Source organism: Microcebus murinus, chromosome 26 (assembly GCF_040939455.1).
Source record: "Microcebus murinus isolate Inina chromosome 26, M.murinus_Inina_mat1.0, whole genome shotgun sequence".
NCBI lineage: Eukaryota > Metazoa > Chordata > Mammalia > Primates > Cheirogaleidae > Microcebus > Microcebus murinus.
In genome coordinates this window covers 6,312,425-6,330,521 of record NC_134129.1, presented here as the reverse complement: position 1 = coordinate 6,330,521, position 18,097 = coordinate 6,312,425, and the positions used below count along the sequence as shown (strand labels likewise).

Here is an 18,097-nt window from a genome sequence, read left to right as displayed (position 1 = left end):
TGTGGATCTGAGTCTCTTCTTACCTCACAGGCATCTTGCTTTCCTGTCAAGAATCCAGCACAGATCATTCCTGATGAGACAGCACCACCATACACATTAACTTGATTACATATATCATTACTTATGATCTCTATTTCAACTTCTCGCAGAGTATTGGGAAAAGCACCTAAAGAGAGAAAAAATAAGTAGATGAATTTCCACATTGGTGCTATGATAGTTCATTGTGTCTTGCTATGGACGGACCAGTGATGAAAGTGAAGTCTTGAAGTTGTAGGATTCTGGGCTGAATGACAACGCTCAGAATCAAGTTACATGTCCTGGGTGCCTTCTACACGCTGGGTACTATGTTTGGCTTGTTTGCTCCTACTAGCTTAGTTAATCCTTGCAAAACCCACCAAAGATAGATATAAGTATTCTTTTTTTCAGGTGAGGAAACTGAAGCTTACTTGGTTAGGCGTCTTGCCATGATCACATAGTCAAATGGAGAATAATGTTAGATACAAACCCAGGGTAATTCTCAACACCTCAGAGAATCTGTGACTGCTTACCTTACCTCCTTACCTGGAAATCTACTTCACCACTTTACAAAGAACACAGCTATTTTGAAAACTGGTAATCCTTTAGCAAGAGCAGTATAGAACAAGGCTATACTATACAGGAAGTAACTATAATACTGATGAAATCCTATTGCCTCGTAAGAAAGATCAAGTTTACTTTGATACTTGCTTAACTTGCTACTCATAACAAACACCAGGGTAAATAACAAACACTAAGATAAGAAATAGAGCATGTTTTATTAATTAATGACACATTTATTGATTCATTATTATATAAAAGGTATTTAGTTGCATGTAGTATTGTTTTAGCCATTATATTCCCCTCATTCCCCCTTAATAAATTCTATTTTAAAGACCATTAATCCTTCATATAAAGATAAATGCTTTTCTTACAATAGGTTCAAAGATAATTGAGAGGGTGAAGGAGTGCAGTGCTATTTATTTGAACCCCGAGTCAGGGTAGTTCTGTGCTTAAAGGCCCTGGTCTTAAAGGTTGCAGATATGAGTTTGAACACTATGTGCATAGTTTGCAAGCCATGTAACCTTGGGAAAGCTACTAAGCATCATTTTACTTGTAAAAAAGAGAAAATTATGCCCTTCTCTCATGTTTACTATGAGTTAAAAATAATGAATATAACCAGTTATGACAGTGCCTTGCCTCATATTCAGTTTTTAATAAATGGAAGCTATTAGAATGAATTGTAGAGATTAAATCTATAAATCTTAAATCCTCAGTGTCTTAAAGCTGCTTTTCAATGTTAATGATGGATACTGTGAAAGAGGTTTTTTTATAAGAGGAGATCCAGGTTTCTAGAGACTTTGGCATTCACAATAAAGAAATCTAATTCTCTGTGTGGGTAAATTTACTCATTTAAGATTGACTATCTTGCTGAAAAACTAAGTCCAAATTCTCTACAGTCATTAGAGATGTTCTAGGGTTTAGTGAATTTCTTCACTTCTTTCATCATCTTTACGTATGGGAGGGTCCTTGTATGTCCACTTTCTCTTCTCTCCTTCTCTGATTCTGTTTGAAATGATCCCAATGAGGGACTCTGCTCACCAACTGCTCTTGATACAGATTCTTACACAATATAACTATTTGTTTGTGTAAATGCCTCAGCAACATTCAATACTATCTATTTTGCTGCCTATGATAGCATTTACATTTTTTAGGCATTCTCAGGTTTTAATCAACTGTATTCTAACTACTTGTAATTTCAAATCCATTTAGCTCATTGGTTTAGGGTGCTTAGTTTTAAATTTTGCAAATTTTCATAATTCTTTAATCCCAACTTTAAAAAAATCAATTCAAGTGCTTAACAATATAACAAACTATTTTATACTATCAACTATTCAAGGAAGAAACTATGCAGAGAGTAGAAAGTTTTTGTTTTGCAAGCTGTCACCAGAAAGCTTAGAACAAGAATTTTAATTGCATATGATTGGATAAATCTTGGGAGGAAGGAGAAGAAAATCTGAGTAGTGCTTGTCTCTGTTCCAAAATGCAGGAAAAAAATCACAATCAAATATCTATTAATTAACCTTAGTCTGATGCCTTACAAATTCACAAAGTGATTCTGAAAAGTATTTAACCTGCTAGAGTAGAGATCTCATTGCACAATATTCTGCACACTGCTGGGCTTTGAATGATTCATGATGAAGTCCCAAAGCACTCCCAAACTACTACTCGGGGAGGAGGAGATGCTAGATTTAGTTAGGTTCTAGAGAAAGTGTAATGGTGCTATTCAAGCAGTACATCCTTTCCTTTTCCACTTTGCTGAGTAGGTAAGTGGCTTTAAACCCCAAATGATTTGATTTCCTTTATCACCGCTTCCTGTAGAACAATGCAAATCCCCCAGAGATGAGGAAAAGCACTCTCGGGTTATGATGACAGTGTATCAACCTGGCCTCAACATCAGATCGTGGGGTGCATATCAGAGGGCAGCAGACTTCTACAAAATCAACTGATAAGACTCATAGTCCATCAAAGCTATACTTCAAGCAAGTATATAAATAAGACTATGACGTCGTAATAAGAGCCCGGAACAAGAATCAGAAATTTGAGGGCAGACTAAACTCTATGTAAAAAGTTCAACCAAGAGACATATGAATTGGAGACTTATATCAGGAGCTCAAGGTCTATGTTTGCAGTTTATTGTGTCTGCTTAAGTGGAGTAAAATATCATACCTGTCAACTTTATAAAACCTGTTTCAAGAATACCACCATAGATACATGGATCAAAGGGACCCCATTTAGTAAGTGCTAGGTAAAGAACAGCCATTCATATTACTTGCTTAAGGCTATTTCTGTTTGGCTGCATGATACATTGCAGAAGCTGATCATTACTAGTGCTTGCAAATCATGCAATTTATGAACCACACAGCCATAGCAAAATCTCTACATGTAAAAGACAGCGTCCAAAAGAAAAAAAAAGTTATAAAAATATGCTTTAATAAATTTTGAAAATAACATTCTAACTGGTTTCCAAAATAATCCATAAAAAGGCAATAAACATAGGTATTGTGTAATAGTAATAATAATGGTAACAGCCAAAGTTCCAGAAATTCATCACATCTGTTTTTTGTTTGTTTTTGCCACATTTATCATGACCTATCTGATTTTATCTTGTTTTATATATTTTAATTTTGTATTTTATTTCCCATCTCCATTCAAATGAAGGATAGGCTTGTATTTTTTGCTTGGTGTTTTACTGAGATACTCACCATTTGCTTTTAATGCTCCCCATCCAGTGACAAACACTTTGCTCTTAGGCAAGACTTCAAAAGTAGCATCCGGGAGACAGACTCTGTGCACCTCGTTGGAAAACAGGACGGGGGTGGAGAGCTTCACCACAGCAATGTCGTCCTCATGCTTATGGGCAGCATAGTTTTTGTGAACAGTAATTGACTGCACCTTTCTTCTCATCAGTGAAGGGTTTAGGGTTCTTCCAAAACTAGCCATCCATAGTCTGGGGTTTTTGTAACTGCTCACAGATTAAAAGGAGTACATTTGGTTCATTTTTGATCTGAAGTTGCCCAGGACTCTGGATGGGCATGGGATATAAGTATGGGAGAAGGGCAAATTTTGTAAGGTGATAGTTGATTGGGACCTTCCCATCTTCTTATCTGAGTCTTCTCCCCTAAGAATACTTTGCTTTCATCTAGCTGATAACGATTCCCTGTGCCAAGGTAGCTTAAATTACTCTCCTTGAGGGGGATGTGCATTTTTTAAAAGAAACAATGTATTATTGCCATTTTTGATTATATAAATGGTGCAAATTAATTGAAGAAAATATAAATAAATAAAATGTGTATATATGTCCGAACATATATACACACACACATATACTCATATCCATGCACACTAACAAATGTACGTACAGCTATGGAGAGAAAGAGAGAGAGAGAAATAGAAATGTAAAATTGGAGCCATATTTTATATATTGTTTTTTCATGCTTCCTTTTTATTTGGCATTTTACCTAGAATATTTTTACCATTTAATATGATTCCACTAGGGTTACTGCATATCTTTATTATTTCGAAGTGTCCCATATGTTACATTCTCAAAAAACGTACAAAAACTGAAAGCACAGCACCAAAGATATTCACGACACCAAATATATCTAGGATAATCAGATATATTTATAGGTTAGGATGCTGTTTTCAGAATTTTTAAAAATCTGCAACATATCTCAGGAAAGCTGGTGGGCGTGTTTAATTTTGGCAGTATTGGCTTGTGAGATCTCTAGATAGTACGCTTTTAGTTGGGGCTGAAGATACTCTAATTCTTTCTGCTGTTCTTCAGTCATTCTCAGTTTTTCTAAAGCCTGCTAGACGATCATGAGTAGCATTGGGAGGTCTCATTCAGAGGTTAGTTAAGATGTTCATTAAGGAAATGTAAAAGAGAGAAGAATTAGAGCAGGTGAATAGGAGAAAAAGAGGTGAAGTTGGTGATCATATGGGTACAGAATGCAGACTCACACGTCAAAACAGTGAGCGGCAGTCAAGAGCCAGTCCTCGCTGATCACAGATGCCCCGCAGATGTGGACGCCGTCCACCTGCAGGCTGGCTTGCCACGGCCAGTCGCCTTTCTTTGTAGTGTCACCATCAGCAATCCTTTCCATGGATGGCAACTCCTTCCCTAAACCACAACCTGTCAGAGAGGAATAAATTATTTCCAGAGAGTTATAAACATATGTAGATATGTTTGGCATATAGTTAAAGATAGAAACATTTATAAGTGTAACTTGCATCAAAAAAATTCATTGACATTAACATTGCATATAATACAATAATGATTATTCACATTGATAAAAATGTGATTATTCACATTTTAAATAAGTATTTACATTTTGAAAAATTATTTAACAACCTCCCTGATAGGTTTGAAGCAATTTCACTTTAAAATTTGGTTTCTCATACATTTCTAGGTCATGTTCTTATGTATAGCAGTTTATCTTAGTGATATTTGACATTTTTGAGCACTAAACGTACACAACTTATTGCAGAAAAATAGCATTTGTACTCTTTAAAATACTTGTCTAATATTACACTACTATAGCCTGAATGTCAAAGTTTCTATATAAAAATTTATATGTATCATTTAACTCTAAAAAAAAATTTCTGTTTAACAAAGTAGGCCAAATTTAAAAAATGCAAAGAAATGAAAGGAAATTGTTAAAGAAGTCATCAGTGAAACTTTCTTTGAGGAAGAGCAAGAATTTTCAGAGTCCATAGAAACATTTCCAATTATTAGTAGTGATTTTCTCCCTCGAGGAGAATTAAATCACATGTCCATTTAGAAATACACTTTTGGGAAAGAGTAAACGTGGGAATAGAGAAAGGCTAAAAGTATTTCGAGTTTTATTCTTTGATTTACAAACATCTCAGTGATATTCTTCAACTTACAGCTGTTCAGAATGTGTTCTGCTTGTTCTTTATTCATATCTGGAAAAAAAACCAAGATGATTGATTGTTCAGTGATGAAACTAGGGTAATTTAAAATACTATGCCTGCATGCTATAAATTTTTCTGGTTGGAAGGAACTGCATTAGTCAGTAAACTTTTAATTTAAAGACAATAGAATAAAATCCTACAAAAAAGAGAGGCTTAGGTGTAAACTAAACTCTCTGACTATGGGTGGACTCCAGGAAAATCCTCATTCATGATTACAAAAATCAACTGACATAGAGAAGGATATGAAGGAGGACCACATCTAGTTAATTAATGCTATACCAATTTATTAAAATATAAGTTAAAATAGAAGAGGTCTACAACTAGTTTCACAGGTGCACCACTGTATGTCAGGAGACCATTTCCTTGGAACCCCACTTGGTGTTACGGTAAAGGCGTTCATAGTATCCTGGAAGCCTGGCATCTAGGTTTGGTCCACGGATGCTTCCCGTAGAATCAAAATCCACCAGGGTGATAACAAATCCTCAGTCATATTTTTCATAAAGCAAAATAGACAAAGCATTATCTGTCCCCCAAACTATTCGATTGTTCCTTATGCCAGCTAGCATAATGAGCAATCCAACTCATACTTTGTTAAGAAGAAAGCTGGTATGGAGTTTTGGTGGGCTTGCATATTAATGAGTCTGTAGTTTATGTAGGATTCTCAAAAGGAGCATTGAGTTCATCTGCAGGAAGCCATGCTTACAGAATTTATTAATTCCCTTAGAATTAATTTTTGCCCATAATAACAACAACTAGCTAATGGATTCCCTGGCCCTTAGGATAAACCCAAACTTCCTACCTACACCTACATGACAATAGTCCCTATTTATGTCTTTGGTGCCATGTTGAACTGTTCTTGCTCTTAGTCATTACTCAATGGCTACCTTGGCCTTCCCGTTTCTTGGTTGTGCCAAGGTCTTCCTGCCTGAAGTGTTTGTCCTACCTGTCCCCTTTCCCAGGAATTCTTTTCCCGTGGCCTTTTATAGTTGGTTCCCCATTTTCATTGACATCTCAGCTTAAAAATCCTCTCCTTAGGGAGAACTTCCCTGACAACTAAATCTAAATGAGCCTCTACTCTCTGTTTTCTGCATGGAGTTTCACATTGTTTATTGCCTTGTTTATTTACTTATTGGGTTATCATCTTTCTTACCCCAAACAGAATGTTAGAATGTGAGGACAGAGACTTTAGTTCCTGGCACAAGTATGTTCTCGATAAATATTTGCTGAGTGAACAAATACATGGTAATGATAACTAATTTTTACTGAGTCTTGTGTATCAGCTACTGTGATAAACACAAATTTGCTTATTATATTCTCACAATAATATTGTAGACTCACAAGTCTACTAATGACATGATTTAATAGTTCTTGAGGCAAAAAGCTTGTCTGGCAACCATTTCACTGTAAGGTCAATTATAGTTTAGTCCCCCCCTCTGTAGGTCATGGACAGTGGGAGACAGGTGGAGTTATGATTAGTTCATTAAGCTAATTTCAGGTTAATTCTAAACTCATCTCCACACATGCAGAAACTGTTGGTCACCTTCTACGACGGTGCTATTTTCCATATGTGAACATATGCAGTGGATGTGTTCTTCTTGCAGAATAAAAGAGGCTGAATAGCTCCAGTTCTAGAATAAGATTGTGTAGACTTACTTTTCTCTGCTCTTCTCCTATGAAGACAACTAAGTACCCTGAAAACTATTCATCGGATAACAATAAAAGCAAAGCTGGAAGGAGAAAGACGGAATAGCTAGAGACTTCAGAATCTGAGGACGGACAAGCGGCGAGTTTCCTGGGTTTTCTTCTATCTCACTCGTACTGTGGATTGGGGACCAGAAAGGCCTGCAGTCTGCATCCGTCATGAGGCATAGACACAATAACGCCAAGGAAAGTGTGTTCTCTCTATCCAAAGTGCTCAGAAGGCAGAAGCGTAATAGAGACCTGGTAGAAAACCCAAACCCCTCCCTGCACAGCCCAGCCCTGGCAGTGCGTGCTGCCAGCGGCAGTGACAGCAGGGTGCCTCGGTGGTCCAGTTCTGCTTCCACACACCCGCCGGGGCGGGATCCGCGGGCCGCGCCTACCCGTGGCACAAGGACAGCAGGCCGGCACGCTGCTCCCAAGAGGCGGCCCGCGGACCAGGCATTCCGGAGAAGCTGCTTCGCTCCCACGCGAAATAACCCGCGCGCAGGGGCTGCGCCTAGAAGAAGGGATGGGTGGAGAGCCCGGGAGCAGGGTGGACGAGGGGTCAGGTGGAAACACCTGCGCGAAGCTGCTTGCTTGCCGAGTGCGAATTTTCAGCTGACCTGGATGGAAGTTGTTGAAGAAATTAGCCAACGGCCCCGAGCCTCTGCACGTGTCCTCGGGAATAAATGCGGGAGCGACCCGGCGGGGGAGGCGTTTGCGGCTTTGGATTTCGGTCTCTCGCTGTCTCTCCGCAGCGCTGGCGTTTCTAGTCGTTTTTCATCCCGTCGCTACCCAACTCAGGAGCGAAAGAGTAGCCCCGGCAGGTGGTGACCGGGCGGGATCCAGGCACCTGCACGCCCGGCGAGCAGACTGTCATCCGAGCAGATTGTCCAGCGAGCTTCTGTCGTCCGCTCCGAGGACCATCCCGGTAAGGGACGGCCCGCCCTGCTTTGGGGAGGGACCGTCGCCTCGGGTCAGAGGGCTCCGGCAGGGACTAGGGACCTCCCCGCGCTCCTGCAGCAGCCCTAGACACCCCGGGTTCTGTGAGCAAACGCTGACAGCAGCTCTCCTGCCGGCAAGACGGCGTGGCCGGCTCCCAGGTGAGCGCAGGTCAGAGTCAGAGCTCTGGGAGCCGGTAGGGAAGGCTTCTGAGAGCCTTGGGCGGGGCTCCGGCGCCCCTTGGCGTGTTGACCGCACAGTCTGGTGTGAACAGCGCTGACTCCCTTGCATGTTGCGCAGACCCTAATCCACTGGAATCGCCTCCTCCCCCCCCTTCCTCCCCCCCCTTCCTCCCCCCCACCTTCCTCCCCCCCCTTCTTCCTCCCCCCCCTTCTTCCTCCCCCCCCTTCTTCCTCCCCCCTTCTTCCTCCCCCCTTCTTCCTCCCCCCTTCTTCCTCCCCCCTTCTTCCTCCCCCCCTTCTTCCTCCCCCCCTTCTTCCTCCCCCCTTCCTCCCCCCCCTTCCTCCCCCCCCTTCCTCCCCCCCCTTCCTCCCCCCCACCTTCCTCCCCCCCACCTTCCTCCCCCCCACCTTCCTCCCCCCCACCTTCCTCCGCCCCCCACCTTGCCCCCGGCCCCCCCACCTTCCTCCCCCCCCACCTTGCCCCCGGCCCCCCCACCTTCCTCCCCCCCACCTTGCCCCCGGCCCCCCCACCTTCCTCCGCCCCCCACCTTGCCCCCGGCCCCCCCACCTTCCTCCGCCCCCCACCTTGCCCCCGGCCCCCCCACCTTCCTCCGCCCCCCACCTTGCCCCCGGCCCCCCCACCTTCCTCCGCCCCCCACCTTGAGGAGCCGACTTCCCCTGCCTTCAAATTCCCCAATCCTGAGCCATTCTCTCCACTATCACCTTCTGTGGTTCAACAGGAGGAGCAGCTACCTCCCCGCCAAAAGGGCTCTCTATTCCTCCTCTGGTAAACCATTTGCTTCTCAACATTGCCTACAAGAGGTCAGTCGTTATGGGGATGAGATTTGCTAGAACAATGGAATCTTCTTCTAACTCCCCAGCCTTTTCATTAGGGGCCACGGCTCAGGTACATCCAATACAACCCACACCTTTACAATGGACGACTAAGTCGCCCATCTGCATAGAGCAGTGGCCCATTAAGCAGGATACATTAAAACTTTTAAAATCTCTTGTCCAGGGCCAAGTTAAAGTGGGACATATAGAAGAATTAATTCATAGAAGGCTGACAACAGTTTTTGTGTTGTAATGAACTTTGTTTAGTCTTATACCTCACACTTCTACTGACCAGTTCTTTATGTCTGGGGTGCAAATGAGATGATGGTGTCTTTATTGCCTGGGACTGATGCTGTCAGGGTTTGGTGTTTGTCTCCTGCCCTCTCCATATTCTGGGCCAATCCTATCCTGGCTACGGTGGTGTGACCTACAATGCCAGGCCTCCCTCCACAAATCCTGTTTGTGATCCACATGTGTCACTCCACTCTCACATTCTAGATTCAGACTGTAGAGAGAATTGCAAGAGAAGGAGTCAGGCACTGTAGATTACTATTGTGTGTCAGTAGCAGACTGTAGGTTTTTATCACATGCATGCTTAATTAATTCAAACTATTCCACTAAGATCTTTTTAAAAAATGAAGAAAGACTGTGATAGTTGGATTGTCATACAATTCTTGCTTTGTAATTATTTCCACACTAGCCAAAGGAAGATAATCTTTGGTGTCAATAGGGGGAGGATTTGTTCATTACCGAGTAAATGAGAGACTTAAAATGAAAAGTGGTTTCACTGTATGGTGAAATAAAGAAGATTTCTCTGTAGATCAGAAGACTGTTAGAAGGATTAACTGTAATAGGCATTTCTTGCCTCTAATAGTATTTAGTATTTCTTGCCTTTAAGATATAGTATCTTAGTATTATTAGTATTAAATAGTATTTCTTGCCTCTAAGATAAGGTAATGAAGTTTCTATCTTCAAGAAGCTTTCATTTGAATTCAACTCCTGATGCAAAATATTATCAGCTTGCCTTTTTATTGTGTCCGCATTGTTAGAAGTAAACTGAAATTTGAGCAATACATCTGTTTCCAAACCATCATTACTTGGCCTGTAAAACAAAATCATCAGAATGAATGAGGTCATCGCCACAGTAATTATTATGTTATTACTTAACTATATCTTCACGAAAATACAACATAAATATGTTATGCATTTTATTGTCATAGATTTTTTTCCCCTTATATCATATTGGTGTTTTTGTTGTTGTTGTTTTGAGACAGAGTCTCACTCTGTTGCCTGGGCTAGAGTGCTGTGGCGTCAGCCTAGCTCACAGCAACCTCAAAGTCCTTGGCTCAAGCAATCCTTCTGCCTCAGCCTCCCAAGTAGCTGGGACTACAGGCATGCACCACCATGCCCGGCTAATTTTTTCTGTATATTTTTAGTTGGCCGATTAATATCTTTCTACTTTTAGTAAAGATGAGGTCTAGCTCTTTCTCAGGCTGGTTCGAACTCCTGACCTTGAGCAATCCTCCCGCCTTGGCCTCCCAGAGTGCTAGGATTACAGGTGTGAGCCACCGCACCTGGCCTCATACAGGTGTTAATACAGAAATTATTCCCTCCTTGTAAAACTTGATCATCTTCAGGGAGGGGAGAGTATCTGACAGTTATAGAACTTTTTTCTAAAAAAAAAAAATCAAAAGTACTTGTTAAATCTACCAATTCTCTCTCTCTCTCTCTCTCTATATATATATATATATATAGTATTTCAAAAATTCATAATATCTATTTGTTATTTTTAAAGTAAGTAAAACTGAGAACAGTAATTAATGATTTTAAGAATCTTCATCTGAAATGAAGTCTTTAAAAGGACAGTAGAATATTTTATCACTACTCAAAGAACTCACTATTGGTACTCTATATAGAAACAATAACAATTAAATGTAAAGTATTAAACTATTTTTGCTCTTAGTGCATCTAAGATCTTCCACAGAGCAAATAATTTAAGAAAAAATAATGCAAAGTTGTTTTTGTTTATCATATAAATTAATTAGTTGTGATTACCTAAAGTTGATGGCATGAGACTTGATGTATTGATGGTTTAAACTGGATCTTTGAAATATTTTATCTATCTGAGAAAAGAAAAAAAAATCCAACAGAATAGATCTTTGTTAAATATGAATTTCAAACATTTCCATACATCACAAAAATGCTTATAGAAAGTCTGCTGCAATGTAAATATCCTTTATATTGATGTTTGTTTACAGCTATTCCCCAAAAGCTCATTTGGGCATAATCCTGTAGTTATAAACATCATCCCTAAAATTGTACGTTGATATTTGAACAACTTATCACATGGTCAAAGATGACAGATACAAAGAGTTGAATTAAGCTAGGTAGTTCAATAGCCATTATTAAAGACACATGGATTTGAAGGTGCAGAGATTTAAAAGCTTGATATGTAGGCATGCATCAACAGTCATTGTTCAATATCATTCAAACTCAGTCATCATCCTCATAGATGTAATTGAAAGATCATATTTTTAGGTTTTAATGAAACTTTTTAGGCCACGTCTTGATCCTGTGGTACATGAGGGAGGGAAGGAGAATGTATATTTGTTGGGCACCTCTCTAAAATCAAAAAATGCATGAAAGGATTACCAAGAGTAAGATAAGACTGTAAATGCCACTAGTGTGTCATGTTAGACTTCTTACATGGGATAATTTCTCTGTGGTATAAAATCCTAGATCAAATTATTTCTTAATAAAGCCACAGCTTGTTACAGAATCTGTGGTTTTATAATCCTGTTTATTACCATTGGCTTACCAAGCTGGCTTGTCAGGAAAAAAAACAAAAAAAAACAGAAAACCAATTAGATGCTCAACCTGAAGTGAACTGGAGCCTGCATAGTTAGTTCCACAAATCAAAAGAGAACAGCTGCTAAACTGTGAAGCTGGGTGTAGGTCAAACAAGTGCTTTTCATTCGTCTTACTTAATTTATAAGATTTTTCTTTGGTGAAATGCCATGCAATAACATTGGATAGGCTGGTAAGCACAGGTATATTAAGATACCAATAGTTATTCAAAACAAATGACTATGTGTTTTCCTTATGACTATGAAGGGATATTTGTTTTTGAAGAAAATAGTTTTGTATACACGTACATTTATATGACAAAAGCAATATATATGGTAAAAAAAATTTTAAAGCAAGCAACACAGAAAAGTGTAATATAAAGCATTAAAATCATTTTAATTTTTTTGAAATTTTTTTCTTTTTTATTTCAGCATATTATGGGAGTACAAATGTTTAGGTTACATATATTGCTCTTGTCCCACCTGATCACTGTTTAGAGAAGCTGTTATTTACATTTTGGCATTATATGCTTCCAGATTTTACATTTACATTTTTATATACCTGTAAAATATATTCTCCCTATATATAGATATATAGATGTATATATAATCTATATATCTAACATATAGATATAATAATATCTATATGTTTTCTGCTTGCCTCTTTCCATTCTCTTTCCAATTTCATCATTTTTTTCCCTTGAATTCACAGGGAAAAGTCACAGCTTCATGAGCATATATTATCCATGGCAACTGAGCACATAAACAGTCTTGATTATTGAACTCCACGGGAAACTATAGAATTCATTTTAGGTATTGGTTTTAATCTTCTCTTCTAGGAAAATGTTTGCTATAACTGTAACCCACATTCTAAATCACGAGTCTGCAAACTACAGCCTGTAGGCCAAATCTGGCTTGCCACTTGTTTTTGTATTGCCCATGATCTAAGAATGGTCTTCATGGTTTTTTTAAATAATTAAAAAAAAAAATCAAAAGAAGAATATTTTCTGACAAAAAATTTTACAAAATTCAACTTTTGGTGTTCATAATAAATTTTTATTGGAACATAGTCCCACTCATTCGTTTACATATTGTCTATGGCTACTTTCACACTATAATGCAACAGAGAGTAGTTGCACAGACATTATGTGGTCTGCAGAGCCGGAAATATTTATTATTCTGCATTTTACAGAAAGTTTGCCTACTCCTAAATCATTTCACTGCCTTTATGTTGTCTCCACTTATGCTCTAGGGGACAGGACCAATCCTAGTAAGCTGGTCATTATCAGTCATTTCCTTGATGAGTATTTTTATGGTCCTACCATGCACAGACTGTGAGAGGCACCAAAAATACAAGAAGAAATAGACTCAGCCCCAGCACCAATGAAGACACAAGTCCCAAGGGGGCACAGACCTAAAATAATATTGTCGTAAGGCTGTAAGTGCTCTAGCAGAGATGTATGAAAAGTTCTGTGAGCACTGGAAACAGAGGCTAACATTCATTCAGATATTACCTCTCATACTTTCTATTCACTACATCTAGTAATCCTCAAAATAACTCTGGGAAATGGGTAAAATTATTCCCATTTTGTAGTTGAAACTTTGAGGGGGCAAGTAACTTTTCAAAAGTTCTTAGGCTGACAAAGGATAAAACTAGGAAACGAATCTAGATGCTTCTGATTCCAACGCTTGGGCTGTCTCTAACTCTATATCGATTCTTGTAACAAAATATATTATACTCTGGCCTGCTTCCCCCACTCTCCTCAATCAAAATTTCTTTAGGATATATTTTTTTAAAAGATGTGCCCACCCCATTCAGTTCATCAGCTTTTGCTTTGGGTTGTGACATAGCTAAAGAAGTATTTCTGAACTTGGCAAGAATGATCTTGCCACCTTTGATTGGTCTCTGGTGCAATTATCCTTTTTCCAATGTATTTTACTAGGCTTCCCAAGATAATGTTGGTTAGGGTTGCCAGAAAGAGCAAACAAAAAATACAGTTGAATTTTAATTTTAAATAAACAGTGAATGACATTTTTAGTACAAACATATTTCAAATACTACATAAAGATATTTTTAGGAGGATCTTAAATTATTAATAGAATACAGAACGCACAGTTAGATTTTGTCTGGCAACCCTACAATGGGTGCTATCAGGAGTGCTCTCAACTCGCCTCTTAACCTGAGCAATAGTATTGCTAGGAATGATACCAGTGAATCTCAGACTTACCTCATCATTGACTTTTTGTTTCATGTCAGTCCCAGATTTCGAGTGTTCTACTGAAAAATCAGGATCATATTCAATACTAGGGATCCGGAAGGAGGCCTGGTAATAATGGGACTTCTGATCTGGAAGGGAGAAGGGAAATGAATGGTTCCTGTGTAGTTCATTTGAGTTGTATAAACGTGAGAAGTAGAGGGGATGATAAACAAAGTGTCATGTAATTGGCGAACTCCTGAGAATTAAACATTCAATAGTGGTGGCCAATATCTCCCTCAAACCCTTTATTAAGATCACACATTCTCAGAGATACCATGGTTGTCAGATGTGTCTTAAGGCAATTATCATCTGTTAGTGATGATTCACAAATTTAAGCTGTAATTTAAGTAATGGTAGAATTTAATGTAGTCTTATAAGTTGACCTCTAAGTTAGAATTTCTACTAAAATAATTATTCAACATGTTAAATATTAAATCACAAAATTACATAGGAAGTGAATCTGTTACATTGTTTAAGAGACATTATATAAACTACATGAAATTTTAAATGTTAGCAGTCATTTTTATATATAAAAGATTATTTTTCCAAAATGTACACAAATTTATTCAAATGAAAACTATATTCTAAAATAATAGAAAATATTAGTGTACTGAAATAATTGAGTGGGTCTTTAAGTTTTCAAAACAATGCAATGAGATAGATACTTACCATATGCCAAGAAATGAACAAGGAGACCAATAATTATTGCCAGAACCAACACAATAGCTGTGATAATAAGGGCAATCATCCATGGTTTCAACGAACTTTTTCTTCTACCCAGTCTCTCTGGCCTTTTAAGAGAGAATTGTATATTAAAAACAAGTAGGACTTTAAGGCTAAATTTTTTTGTGTGTAGAAAATATTTTATGGAATTTATAGTTAGCTCATATCGCATTTGATAACATTGGAATATATTCTCCATTAAAAATTTTTCAAAATACTAGCCAAAATCTAATTGACATTTAACTTCATATTTTGACTTTTATTCACTTATTTATTTCAACATTATTACAGGGGTACAAATGTTTAGGTTACATATATTGCCTTTGCCTCACCCAAGTCAGAGCTTCAAGCATGTCCATCCCCCAGACTGTGCGCACCACACCCATTAGGTGTGTATATACCCATCCCCTCCTCCCCCCTCCCATCTGCCCCACACTGGGTGAATGTTATTCCTATATGTGCACTTAAGTGTTGATCAGTTAATACCAATTTGATGGTGAGTCTATGTGGAGCTTGTTTTTCCATTCTTGGGATACTTCACTTAATAGAATGGGCTCCAGCTCCATCCAGGATAATACAAGAGGTGCTAGATCACCATTGTTTTTTGTGGCTGAGTAGAACTCCATAGTATACATATACCACATTTTATTAATCCACTCATATACTGATGGGCACTTGGGTTGATTCCACATCTTTGCAATTGTGAATTGTGCTGCTATCAACATTCGAGTGCAGATGTCTTTTTTTATAGAATGTCTTTTGTTCTTTGGGGTAGATGTCCAGTAATGGGATTGCTGGATCAAATGGTAGTTCTACTTGTAGCTCTTTAAGGTATCTCCATATTACTTTTCACAGAGGTTGTACTAGTTTGCAGTCCCACCAGCAGTGTATGAGTGTTCCTCTCTCTCTGCATCCACTCCAACATTTATTGTTTTGGAACTTTTTGATAAAGGTCATTCTCCAGCATGGGAGAAGATATTCATATATTTTGATTTTTAAAAGCCAACATCATGCTATAGTTGACCACTGTTTCATATATTTATTGGTCCATCATATAAGATGTATTGAATTTTTTTTCTTTGTAAATAAATGAGTACTATATATTTAGCTCGTGTGCTTTAAATCACAATGAGCCTTAGAAAGCAAGAGCATCTGGGTCACTCTTCTTATTCTAACAAGGAGAGAGAGGTGCAGAGAGTACCAAAACCTCAAGTTGGATATTGGGAAAGCCAGAAATAGGACTTAGGCTGTTGGGGTTCTTTTCATACCTTTATACTTAAACCCATTCCCCCCCATTTATAGTTCATATAATCTATAATGAAAAACATCTATAATTAGGAAGATCGAAGAAAATAGAAGAGAACTATATGAAAAAAATAGCAAAAATAAGAGATCATTAATCGAAAGAACAAACACATAGTGGTAGCTCAGGACTTTGGACCCAGGAATTCTATGTTATGATATGATAAATATCTATTTTATAGGGTTTCAAGCCTATGATTTTTATAGATGATATTGCATAGGATAAGGCCACATTTATTTGAGTAAATAAAAATTCAAATTAAAAAAAATCAAGATAACAATAATACCAGTGGTTTGCAAGTGACTCACATTTGAGAAACCTTCATGGAGGCAGGGAAATGTGACAGAGCTCTGTCCCGATCCCAGCGTCAGGGCCCACAGTGGAAAGACAAAATCTGAACAGATGCAGAGTTGTGGCAGGCTAGGATAACACCTATATAGGTTGGTTGCCCAGAGAGATCTAATCCACAAGGGAACTGGACAGGAATAGGATTCAGAGAGTCAAAGGTGCTTGTTTTTATCTTGTCTGTCAAAATTACATATGGAAAATGGAAGGAAGAAATGACTTTACCTGGGATTGGTACCTGGAAGTGGTAAATGAAAGTAAGCCCCAGCTAAATAATTGCATATATCATTTCAGTCACTTCTTTGGGCATCAATGATCTGGAAAGAGTGAGGATTCCCCTAGTATTGTAGGGTCTGGGCAAAGAGAACCTAGAGGCAGTATCCTCACCCAGGACCATCAACCTGAGCTCTGTTAGGCATTCAAGTAGCACTAATTCTGAGTTCAGCTGGTCTCTGAAAGGATCTAAAGTTACTCTGGCCTGCTACCCTTTGGTTGGGTGGCAAGAGAAAAGCATTAAAATCTGCAAATATCTAACTTGTCTTTAGAAGAGCTGGGATAGACCTGGGCATTGGCAAGTGCTGATGAATGTGTTCATGACTGTTACTAATAGAAGACCATGGGCAGTCATGAACTCATTCAGGTGACATTCACTGAGTTTCTTCTGTATCCCAGGGAAACAACCTCTCCTAGAGATTCAAAATGATTAAAACGTAGTCTCCTATCTTAAAGGATGTGTAATCCCAAGACACATGAAGTAACTACTATAATGCAGTTGTTACATGTCATCATGGAGTTATGCCCCAAATGTTATTAGAGATGAACAGATACAAATGGTTTTTGCCTTAGAGAAGTTGTCCTTTGAATTGGGCCTTGAAGGCTGAAGAGGACTTGACAAGAGTGGTGTGAGCTTCAGGCAGACAGAACAACATAAGCAAAGACAAGAAGGCATGAGAACCTAGGATATTAAATACTTGAGAAAATAGAGTATATGAATGAAAGTTGAGGTAAACTCAATTAATGAATTTAGTCATTAGTTAACTCAGTAGATATTTATTGAGCACTATATAAAAAATAGGAGAATATAAAGACTCTTCAATAGATCTTTCTTTTGAGGAAATTAGTCTTTTAAAGGAGTAGCATAGCATACACAAATTACTGTCAGAATTGCAGAATATTTTAAAGAGAATTTCAAAGAAGGGCTAATGATTCTTTGGAAGAAATAATGGCTGAAAAAATGATAATTTTTTTCTAAAGCTTAAAAAGGCTGGACTCATTTTCTCACTATTTTCCTCTCTGAGTCAGAAACAGAAAACAATTTGTAAAGAGGGAGATTGTTTTGCAACAAAATTCTCATCTTCAAAAGGACCTGGTTACCTGTTGAATTATTATACTTCTAACCTCAGAAACACCACTGTGATTTAATTATAGTCACATAGATGTCAAAATGAGAAACTGTTTCAATTTGTTTCC

General features: G+C 38.5%; 1 protein-coding gene across 1 annotated transcript in view; it reads right to left on the bottom strand.

The window, feature by feature from the left end:
• LOC105869308 (transmembrane protease serine 11G-like) overlaps positions 1–18,097 on the bottom strand; it is a 41,602-nt gene that overhangs the window by 3,424 nt on the left and 20,081 nt on the right. Inside the window, exons 2-9 of the mRNA XM_012760999.2 lie at positions 14,926–15,047; positions 14,227–14,345; positions 11,208–11,275; positions 10,094–10,254; positions 5,467–5,505; positions 4,540–4,711; positions 3,282–3,541; positions 24–166 (exon numbers count right to left, since the gene is read on the bottom strand). Coding sequence (XP_012616453.1) covers positions 24–166; positions 3,282–3,541; positions 4,540–4,711; positions 5,467–5,505; positions 10,094–10,254; positions 11,208–11,275; positions 14,227–14,345; positions 14,926–15,047 — 1,084 coding nt within the window. The remainder of the gene's footprint in view (positions 1–23; positions 167–3,281; positions 3,542–4,539; positions 4,712–5,466; positions 5,506–10,093; positions 10,255–11,207; positions 11,276–14,226; positions 14,346–14,925; positions 15,048–18,097) is intronic.